Below are 12,232 nucleotides of genomic sequence, written 5' to 3'. Positions count from 1 at the left end.
TCCTGGCTTTGATTGTATTTGATTGGTCGTTTTACAAAAATATGGAAAAATATTGTTTAGTGTTGGCATTAAAGTTTAATGATTTCTTTACTTCGCACAGTGGGCCAGTAGGTGGACAAAATGGGAAAAATTTTAGTTGTCTAATCTTGAAAACCTATTTAATTTTAGTATCTACATATATTAGGAGAAATCTATTGATAATTTATTTATATTAAATCCCTTAGTTACCAGGACTCTAAGCATTTGAATATTGAGATAAAATAAAAAAATAAAAAAATTATAAATAAGTAATTAACGGTGACATCAACGTTGTGTTATATTTCGATTACATCTACGTTTTTGAAACAAAAAATTAGTACATGTTATTCTAGAGTATTTAGAGATAAGAAAAACCAATGTGTGAAATAAATTTGTCATAGCATGTTATCTCAGTTATACTTTGAAAATCACAGATTAAAAAAAAAATTTCTTAAGAAACTTATTTTTTGCCGCACAATAACTAATAATTACCACAATTTGCCATGTGTTGTCTTATATTTATTTGAGCTATATGATGCTTCAATCGAGTTTTAATTGATTGCTCGTTCCCTTAAATCCCCGTTCAGATTTTATGTATGTTTAACTTGGTTGCTATAGTACTAAATTTTGCATAGCAACAACTCATTTTTACATTAACGTTGTTTTAACAGTATTTTACTTGCGCTAAATACACAATGTTGGGGGTATGTATTAAAATGAGATTCAGAATTCTTATGAGGTTAACTTTTTTTGGTTACTATGGATACCTTACTTTGCATAACATAGCAACAACATATTTTCGGTAGTTGTTAGTAATTTAATTACTAACACTGACAGTAATTTAATTACTTTTAATTTTAATTACTAACACTTGTAGTAACTTAATTACTAACAAGTATTAGTAGTCCAGGCGGCATATATATTATAACATTTTACTTTTAAATACAAAATACTTGTTACAATAATTATTTAGATATGGTTTTGTTAAACTTAGACATTCATAATTTTTTCCAAAAAAAACAATCTTAGTATTTCAAAACAAAATATTACTGAAGATATATTAAAATTTATTCAGCCAAAATTTGCTGATTTTAAAGACGTTGATTTTAGACATGCTTTTCAACGATTTCTTTACTTGTATAAAAAAAAGTGGAAATCTGCAAACTATACTGTGAAAAATTTGGAAAAGAAGTTTGTGAACTGGCTTAATGAATATTTAATTGTCAGAAAAAAAGACAATGAACCAACTGCAAGTAGACGTGGTCGAAAACCAGTTGCATTTGATAATAGTTCTAATAAAACTAAAAAACGGCGTGTATCTTGTTTAATTGAATCTCATTCATCCAATGAATTATTTTTTGCTGCTAATAAAAAATTTAGAGATGAATCTGTTGTTATTGCTGCCAAGAATGTTTTAAATATATCAAATACAGATAAAGCAACTAAATATTCAGCAGACGAAGCACTGGCTTTAATAATTTATGCAAGTCTGACAAAAGCTTCCTATCAATTGATTAGAAGCGGAGCCTTGGAGAAAGAATATAACATCTACCCCGCTTACAATGATGTCAGAGATGCAAAATTGAAATGTTATCCTGCAAACATAACAGTGGAGGACAATTCAGCTTCAGTTCCTTTAAAAGATTTAATGACTCATACTTTGCAAAGAATCTGTGCAGTTCAGGAACCTGTGCTAAGGCACTTGATATTGAACGACAAAGCAATAAAAACAATGACACTAACGTGTAAGGCTGGTTTTGATGGTGCTACTGGCCAAAGCATTTATAAACAAGTTTTATCAGAACCCGACATTAACAGAGATTTAAAGCGTGAAGAATCATTATTTATTACTTGTCTTGTCCCATTGGATTTGACTGGATTTAACAACAGCAACGAAAAGGTGCCTATTTGGAGAAATCAAAAGTCGTCCTCCGCAGCCTATTGTAGACCCATAAGATTTGCATACAAAATGGAATCCACTGTGATTGAAGAAGATCAGTACATTAAAAGTGAGATAGAAAGCTTGGGTATGATTTTATTAGAGGTTTGCGGATCTTCTATTGAAGTGAATTGTATTATTGAACTTACAATGATTGATGGGAAAGTTCAAACAATATTATCTGAAAAAAATAACTCATACCAATGCTGTTCAGTGTGTGGTGTCTCTCCAAAAAATATGAATAGTCTTGATATCCTTAATATAGATTATACTAACAGAGAGTTCAAATATGGTCTTTCCAGTCTTCATGCATGGATTCGATTTTTTGAGATGTTATTGCACATTGCATATAAAAAAGAAACAAGAAAGTGGCAAGCAAGATCTAAAGAACACAAAAAAAAGGCATCTGTAGCTAAACAAAAGATTCAGACTGATTTTATGAACAAAATGGGACTTGTTGTTGATTTCCCTAAAAGTGGTGGTTCTGGAACAAGTAATGATGGCAATACCTCAAGGCGTGCTTTTGCAGCATATGAACAAACAGCTGAAATTCTGGGTATTGACCAAAACCTTATATTCAGATTTTACATTATCTTGGTAACGCTCTCTTCAGGATATGAAATAGACTGCTTAAAGTTCAAGGATTATTGTTTTGACACTTTTAGACTATATGTGTCCCTTTATCCATGGTATTACATGGCTCAATCAGTTCACAAAGTATTGATACATGGACATGACATAATTAAAAGCCTTACATTACCCATCGGACTTATGTCAGAGGAAGCTCAAGAGGCTAGAAATAAAGACTTTAAATCTTATCGCGAAAATTTCAGCCGAAAAACATCCAGAAAAGCAACAAATACTGATCTTATCAATAGACTCCTAGTTTCCAGTGATCCTGTTATTTCATCATTGCGTAAATCAACATCACACCAAACAAATCATAAAGCATTTCCTTCAGATGTTTTACAATTACTTAAACAATCTTCAAACGATATTATTGTTTTATAATTTTTTGATGTAATTTAAAATTGATAAGGTTTTCTTGCACTATTTTTTGCTTTTATTATTCCTAAAACATTATTTACCTAAATACTCAATTTTTATTCAATATAGGTGGGTCAAAAATCCGATAAGATATTCAAATATCAATTTACCACTTTGTAACTAAGGAAAGTATCCGGTAACTAAGCAATATAAGTATCCATAACAACTAAATTTAAAAAATTATCACTTTTGTAAGAAGTGTGATCTCATATTGGTACTCATGCCAAATTTAGTGAATATAGCACTTATAAAATATCTGCAGATAACAAAAGTAGGTTGTTGCTAAGCAAAATAAAGGTATCCATAGCAACGAAATAAAAAAATATTACCTTCATAAAAAGCGCAGACATCATATTAGTACTCATACTAATTTTAGTGAATATAGCTCTAATATTAAATTAGTTATGAATTTTGTCCAGTAAAAGTGCATTCTGGCCCACTGTGCTTCGATGTCATAGCAGAAAATGCCAGCACTAGTTGCTTTGAAGAATGTCTGGAACTTGTTGGTTAATTAACCACGTATTGGTAGAACTTCTTTTTATTGGTGCTTTAGCCGTTTTTACCTAAAGGTTTTTACCTAATTCACTTAACCAATACTATTACACCATTGACATATTGACAACAGTCACACATGACAGCAAGTGTAAGCAACGAAAGTTGGTTTAAATTCATTTAGTTTGAAAAATATATATATTACATAACTAATACATTTTCTTTTTAGAGTTTTTACAGATGTTCATTTTATTTTGAATATATATTATAGTTATAATTAAAAAAGCTATATTTCACCTAAAACTAGCCAGTATTTACTCTCAAACTTAAAGGTTAAAAATGTGTAAAAAAAACCACTAAACAAAAAAATTAAATAACTTGGAATTCTGGAACATTTAAAATTGTAAATTTTTCGGTTAGTGAGCTAGGGTGTTCCATTCATAATACATAAAAAAAAAAGAAAGTTAGCTTTCAAACAGCATTAAAGCATCATTTAATTCGGTCCTGTGATGAGCTGTAAGATGTGTGTTTAATATGAGCGATGTCAACGGCAACTTTAGCGGTCAGATTTTATAATATTTAAATAGCTCGCAGACTTCTTAATTGGTTTAGTTAGTTTATGCTATAATTTGTCGATAATATATTGTAATGGCGCTAATTCGTTTTCAACAGAAAAAAGGTGTAATAAAAAAGTCAAACAATGATGACGATATCGGACTTGTGAAAAGTAGTACACGTAAAATTATTACAGGTTTGAATTCAGCAGTTTTGAAATCCAATGAGGTGAAGTATAGAAATCCATGGTTGCTGTCTTTTAGTACAAAAAACTTTTACCACCAGTCATTTTTGGCCGCCATCTTGAAAATAATTCCTTTTTTAACCTAAATTGTCAATTTAGCTGTAATTTGTTCTAGAATTGAGTTCAGTGTCACATTTTTTCTCAGAAAAGATTTTTGATGCTTAAGTTTTTGAAAAAAGTTGATTTGCTCTACTAACACAAAATTTATTTCGTAAACAATTGATTAAATTGTGCGATTCAAACAAAACAATTTCTGCAAAAATTGTTGTGGAAATAGATACAAAATAATTTCTAACAATTACTGTAGAAATAAAAACAAAACTATTTCTGCAACAATTGATGTAAAAATAGAAACAAATCGATTTCTGCAACAATTGTTGTGGAAATACAAACAAAACAATTTCTGTAACGAACGTTGTGAAAGTACAAACAAAACTATTTCTACAAAAATTGTTGTGAAAGTAGAATTTAAACAACTTCTGTAACAATTATTTTTTTGGAAATAGAAGCAAAACAGTTTCTGCAACAATTGTTTGTTGGAAACAATTTCTGCAGTAATCGTCATGGAAATAGAAACAAAATAGTTTCTGCAACAATTGTTTGTTGGAAATAGAAACAACATTAAGTAAATCACTATTTGCGATGATGTTGCAAAGCGATATATTGCAGACAATAAATTTTTAATACATAGCCAGTACACATTAAGTATTTCTTTTTCATATAGTTTTTTATAAATGAATTTAAAAACCGATCAGCAAAATTATTTATACGGCTCACAACAGTTGCATTTAAAAACCCACTTTGTAATATTAGCTGGTATATACTTTATGTGCAGTAATTTTAAAAACTATATTACATTATTTTATAAAAATCATAAATTACTGGCAAGAGTTTTTTTACCCTGTCTACCAAACTGCGATGCCTCTGGGAGTCCACACAACAATTTGTCATTTAGACAAATGAATTCACATCTATTGATTGAAGATTCGGGTTTAGCCGGGCATTCTTTTAATCAATAATAACCTTTCATTTTTTGCATTAGTGGATATTGCATCAAAATAGTTTGTTAGTTTACGCTGCGGCAAATAATTTCAGTATTACTTGCCGGCACTTCCGCTTGCCATTTTTTATCAAAAACGTTTTTAAAATTGAAAAATTTTAAGTTGAAAATTTTATTTAAAAATTTCTTTAAAAACTATATTGCATCTCACCTTACTTTAGACCATTAAAAACCTTTTTAATAGTCTGAGATAACGACAATGGAGCTTTACGATGCCATCTTTACAGCGCGCCGAAAGTTTTAATTAAACTTTAATTAAATTTCTTAAAACTATGTTGCAACATTAGCTCCATCTTTAATGCTCTATTTTAATAGCGTTACGGTATCAGAGAATCAGGGAATCAGTGACATGAATCTTCATATTAAGAATACTTACACAATCATTTTTTATTATTCAGTAAAATTATTAAATAATATTACATACAACAAGAGTATAATATATATATATATATATATATATATACTTTAAAACTATATACAATAAAAGCATAACATACTTTAAAGCTATTTTAAGTAATAATTGTAAATAAGTAATAAAAAGTAATAAAAATTATTTAAATATTTGGTTTTGATTATAGTTGATTATGATTCATATGGCAAGATTATTAAATAATTTTTATTTTTTATTTTTAAGTAGTTTTTTAAGTCAAGGTCTCGACTAATCACTGTTCGCATTGTAGTTATATTGACTAAACAAGTGTAGAGTGTATAAAACAATACTATTAACTTACATTTTAGTAAAACTTTTGTTTAAAAGTTGTATCATGTACACTTATTATAAAAAACAATTTGAAATTATATTAAAAAAAATTAAAAACAAATTTTAAAAGCATAAGTCCATTAAAATTCACTGAATACTTGAATTTTCAACTCAAATAATAAAACCATCCTATAATATTTTGCACATACTTTTTTATAAATAAAACCTAAAACAAGCCCTAAACGGTCTGTTTGGACGTCCACACCGACGCCTTTGAACATATCATGTTTAGAGATTGAACATGATATATTCAAGGCGTCTCTGAACATATCATGTTGAAAGCAAAAAAAATTTTTTGTCAAGGCTGAGCCAAAATTGGACCCTTAATATTACGCAGTAACTCCTCATTTGGATTCATTACTATATTTATACCATTTTGTGCATTTTTTGAAAATATAGGAGAAAATGAAAAATTCCAGGAGTACTCCAGGGATTTCAAACAGACTAGTTTTTTGATAGTAATACTGTTTTATTATTCGACTACGCAAAACTACTCTCTTTAGAAGTGTTCAAACATAACGAGCATATTTTTTTAAACTATAGTCTTTAAAAGTGTCCAAACATAATAAATAATAATAAAAAGACAGTATGAAAGACACAAATTCGAAATAAAATTTGTAAAAGTTTGTAAAATTGTTGCATATAATAATATATGCAGTAATTGTTTGTTACATACATTTATATACATTGTTTTTTATATATATTGTTTTTGAGCTGGAATAAGTGCAGTTTTCAGGGAATCAAATAAATAAATATAATTTAATTACCAAATGCGACAATTTGTTATATATCGTGCAAAATGATATAATGGAATAGAACTTTTAATTTATTAGATGTTCTAAATCAATTACCTTAAAAAAATTTAGTTACGAGGTCAATTCAAATGGCTTGTAAAAAAGGAAAGATAAATCGACCGAGTTATACTGCATTACGAGCTGAAATTACAAAAGCAAAAAATGGATAAAAAATATATAAAAGTTAGATTGAAATAAAGAGTTTATATCTGTCTATCAACTCAATGATTTAAATGGTTTAATATCTGAATAAATTCTTGGGAGAAAACTCTGCCACGAATGATTTGGTTTTGATAATACCGAGTCTGTCATGTATGATGGTAGAACAATGGTTCTGTTTAAGGGCCTTTTCTATTTTTCATATATATTAACGATTTGCATCACTCTATAAATAGTTCGATTGCTCATCATTTTGCTGATGACACTAATCTTCTATGCATAAATAAATCACTCGCGCAACTTTGTAAAAAAAGTTAATTCAGATCTCCATCATTTGAGTTATTGGTAATATAGTAGCCGTATTTTTCTAAATATAAAGAAAACTGCATTTATTATTTTTCACCCTCCAAAAAAAAAAGATGCCACAATCAACTAATTCAATTAAACAAAAAACTCTCTTGTGCCGATAGTATGTTGTCATTAATACGACACAATGTTCTCCAACATATTCTAATATCAATTTAACATCCTGCCATCTAAGATATTGCTGCACTGTTTGGGGTCAAAAAGGTAGTTTTCCATAAAATCGTATAAACAATGTACAACGCATTTTCATAAGAGTTATGACATTTTTTCCTTTAAGATCTAATATCCAAATAGGTTTTCTGAATTACGAATTCTAAAATTTAAAGATCCTGCGAAATTTTATAAAAGTCTCTTTGTGTTTGATTTTCTTCAAAATAAACTACCGAATTCGTTTAATAATTTTTTATTAAAACAAGTGATGCACATAAACATTACACTCAATATAATGAAAATGTTAATTTGCACACTTCATTTTTCAACGCAATAAAAGTACTAGAAAATTTATGGGCACCCGTGGTGTCCGTTTTTAGCAATCTTTAACACTTGTAAATTATTTTTATTTTGAGAAGTGAAGTGAAGCCGGTGAAGGCAAATAAATCTTATAAATATTATGCATCCCTATTAAGTGTAAAGATTTAAAATCAAAAATTTAAATGACTGAAAACAAATGAAGTGCATAATTAAGAGCATAACGATAACGCCTTTCTTTAAAAGCAAGACATTTAAGTCTTTAAAAGCAAGACATTTAATAAAAGTTTATTAATAATTACGCGCATTTAAGTTATCTATTAACTAATTACTTCACTATTTATTAATCACCATGTCTTTTATTATATTGATATTTATTGTTATTAATATATTAGCTATAATAATTTAATTAATAAAAATATTGAAAAACAAAAGAAAAAGGACTCCAAAATTATTTGATTGACCATAATTTGTTTTAACGCTTGATATTTTTTAAGTTTTTTTTTTTAAATTTTTTTAACGCGCTTTAAAATAAAATAACTTCCGCATGATTAAACGTCAGCGTTACGGCAGCGTTTAACAATCAGGGAATCAGTGACCTGGGTAAATAAATATATATTAGGTATCATCCATAAATTAAGCAACACTATATTTATTTAAAAAATAGAGATCTTAATGTGTTAAGTTAAGGAGTGAAAAACCAATGTTGACGAAGTTGTTGAATGTACTGTATCTCTAGATGAGACATGGAAAGAAGAGGTCATGAACCTCTCAATGGTGTTGTTACAGCAACATCTCGTACTAACAGTAAGATTATTGACTATGAAGTGCTTTCAAATGGTTATTAAGTGTTAAGATTGCCTGTCGTGGCGTAATAAAATAGGCGCAGATAAATACCAAATATGGAACAGCATCAATAACTGTTCAATAAACCACAAGGGCTCAGCAAGCTCAATAAGGACACAAGAAGTGTCAAAAATATTGTCCAAAAACCAATGATAGTTAGTGCAAATGATACAAACTAAATGAAGTGAAAAGTTGTGAAAAGTCATGAACCTAAATTGTCAGTGCCTGCTGCTATTAGAGATGTTTTGAAACCAAATTTTATGATGCTAAGTACTGATAGTTTATTGATTAAATGTTTGCATGAAATGACCCAGAATGTCAATGAGTCACTCATTGCAATGATTTGGTCTCAATGCCCTAAAAGTTAAGATTGCAGTCAAACAATAATTAAAATTCGTGTTTGTTCAGCAATTATTCATTTTAATGATGTTTTTAATGGGCTTCATAATGTATTTAAATTTTTAAACATTACTCCTCAAGCTTCATTTTGCATAAATGGTCCAAAACGAGACTAATGTAGAATAAAAAAAGATAACATGAAATCAAATAGTTCCTGTAAAAAGCTAAGAAAAGTTTTAAGAGCTAAAAGAAAAGGTTTAATTGTTGAACAGACAAATACAAATGACTGTGAGTTTTATATAACTGGAGCATATTAACTTTTTTGTGTGTGATGTGACTTTGATGCTTGTTTTTTTCTATTCAGTTTTCAGTTTTTTATCTTCGTTTTTCTCAGCTTTAGATTTTTGCCTATTTTTAGTCACCGTTTCCAGAATAAAATTTTATAGACCTTACAATTTGACCTACAAATTTCTCAAGTTATTCTTTTAGGTTGATCAACAACCTGAATGAAAATGGAAGTTTTTTACTTTGTATTTTTTGAAATTTACGTCTTAGAACTAACGTTAGTCAATTTTTGATATAAATGGTTTCTTGTCTATAAAATATAAACCACTCAATAAATTTTATTGATTTTAGTTCAAATATCTAATAAATACAAAAAAAAAATAATTAATTATAATAAATACAAAACTATTTGTAAAACTTTGTTCAATAATTTGGTTTAAAAATTATTAAGGAAACAGTATTTAGGGTATTTCGGGTCCCGACATGGTTTATTAAGCCCGTAAAAAAAATTTTTAATTTTTAATTTTTTTTAGTTTTATATTTGGGCCAGAGGCGTAGAAAGAATTTTTTGGTGTTCGAGATAGGTAACTTCCAGACATGGAGCAAAATCCAAACTTTTATATGTTTATACTTATGTCAAATAATGAGGGTTTGCAAAAAATTGCGATGATTGGAGGCTGGGAACAAAAAGCCCCAAAATTTTCGCCCCTCCCCTGCCCTAAACGTGAGAGCAACAAGTTGATGAAGTATTTTTTGTTCTATTCTTAACTAGACTTATATTCATCGATAAATTTTAAGTTTCATAGCATTATCTATTAGCGTTTAAAAATTATTACCATATAAAATTTGCAACCCCCTCAAATTGAGGGGGGTTTAAACTTTATATGGTCATAATTTTTGAACGCTTAAAATTTTAAAATGAAATCTAAAATTTATCGATGAATATAAGTCTAGTTAAGAATTGTACAAAAAATACTTCATCAACTTGTTGCTCTCACGTTTGGGGCAGGGGGGCGAAAATATTGGGGCTTTTTTGTTCCCAGCCTCCAATCATCGCAATTTTTTGCAAACCCTCATTATTTGACATAAGTATAAACATATAAATGTTTGGAGTTTGCTCCATGTCTGGAAGTTACCTATCTCGAACACCAAAAATTCTTTCTACGCCTCTAATCTGGGCATCATATTATATGCAGTAAAAAGTTTTAAGATTAAACATTAGTGACACAAGTTTGATGGTATAACCTTAAGCTTTTTAACACGGCAATTTTCATTAAACTTAAAACGCTAATTGAATAATTATTTAACTAAAAACTGCGAGGAAAAATTTTTTTTGTTATGTTTTGTTTATTAGTAAAATTTAGCGTTGCGTAATAGACCTTTTTGTAATTAAGCGGCAATTATGAATCACGTGGTATAATATTTTTATTGGGAGGGCAAAATTGGGAAAAGCGGAATAGTATCGAAAATTAACTGACCGAAAAAATGATTAATAACGAAAAATAACTGATCGAAACCCATTTTAATGATTAAGATAGAAAATGTGATTTTCAGATTAATATCGAAAAGTTTTTATATCGAAATTTTTTTTTTTTTTTTTTTTTGTAGTTATTTTAGGTGCTCCCAGAAGTCGTTACGGTCTTATCACAGAGCACCGCGGGAGAACATTTAACGGGAAGTTCACGCCTCCTTCCGTACCAATGTCGCTAGTTGAGCTGGAGCTGGCGTCGAACCTCGGACCTCTGGGTTCTGAGTCAGAACTCTAACCACTGCGCCACGGCTGCTCGTAAATTCACAAATGCGGAACAATATCGAAATCAATACAAACGGAATAAGATCGAAAACACATTTTAATGAATTACATCGAAAATGTGATTTTCTGAATAATGTCGGAATAAACGGAATAATATCGAAAACTCATTTTAATGATTAACATCGAAAATTTGATTATCTGATCACACTTTTTTTTTTTTAAAAAAAGAACTAGTACTAGGAGTAAATCTTAAGAAACTTTTAATACTAAGTCACTTTTCAATAAAAAACTTATTTAAGATTTTGATGAATATTTCCTAACTTTTCACCTAAATATCGCATCAACTTTACATTATCTACAAAGGAGAAAAACAGTTTAAATGAATAGCTTAATTTGCACAGTGATGGGCACAAACTTTTTTATTATAGTTTAACTAAACTACTAACTAAAACTAAAAAAAAGTAGTTAAACTTTTAGTTACAAACTTTTTATAAAAAGTAGTTAACTTAAACTAATTAGAAATAGTTAACTAAAATTCAACTTTTTAACTTTTTTTTTTTTCAACTCAAGAAAATTTGTTGATGAATTTATGTTTCCGCTAACCGTTTTATTGATACAGACCAAGCGGAAATGATGTTGAAAAGTCCAGTTCATGCACTAAATAAATAAATACATAAAAATAGAAATAACAGAATCCTTGGAGCCCTTGGTCAGGTAAGTGGTGCATAGAAATAGAACGATTTATTTGGCGATATAGAAAAAATTTAGTTAATAAAAATTTAGTTAAACTTTTTCAACTAAACTAGGAAAAAAGTTAGTTAAACTAAAAGTTTAACTTAAATAAAAAAATTTAGTTTAACTATTGCATTTAACTAAAAAAAAGTAGTTTAACTAAAAGTCAACTAAAAAATTAGTTAACTATGCCCATCACTGAATTTGCACGCACAATAAACAGTTTAATTTGCACGTGCAATGAAATTTAATTCAATTTAAAACTTGAAATTTAAGAAACTCTTTTAAGAAACTCAATATTCCCAAATGTCGTTAGAAAACTTATCAAGATAATATATGTTTGCACACCAAAAGCACTGTTTAAAAAATAGTCAC

At 28.7% G+C, this 12,232-nt stretch overlaps 1 protein-coding gene across 1 annotated transcript in view; it reads right to left on the bottom strand.

Moving 5' to 3' along the window:
- The window catches only part of LOC100201811 (uncharacterized), a 104,905-nt gene extending 98,664 nt beyond the window's left edge, over positions 1-6,241 (bottom strand). Inside the window, exon 1 of the mRNA XM_065820204.1 lies at positions 6,087-6,241. Within this exon, the coding sequence (XP_065676276.1) occupies positions 6,087-6,121 (35 nt within the window). The 5' untranslated portion in view covers positions 6,122-6,241. The remainder of the gene's footprint in view (positions 1-6,086) is intronic.
- Between the last annotated feature and the right edge of the window lie 5,991 nt (positions 6,242-12,232).

Source organism: Hydra vulgaris, chromosome 15, assembly GCF_038396675.1.
Source record: "Hydra vulgaris chromosome 15, alternate assembly HydraT2T_AEP".
Lineage (NCBI taxonomy): Eukaryota > Metazoa > Cnidaria > Hydrozoa > Anthoathecata > Hydridae > Hydra > Hydra vulgaris.
The sequence above is the reverse complement of the archived record's forward strand: the minus strand, read 5'-3'. Positions and strand labels throughout refer to the sequence as shown.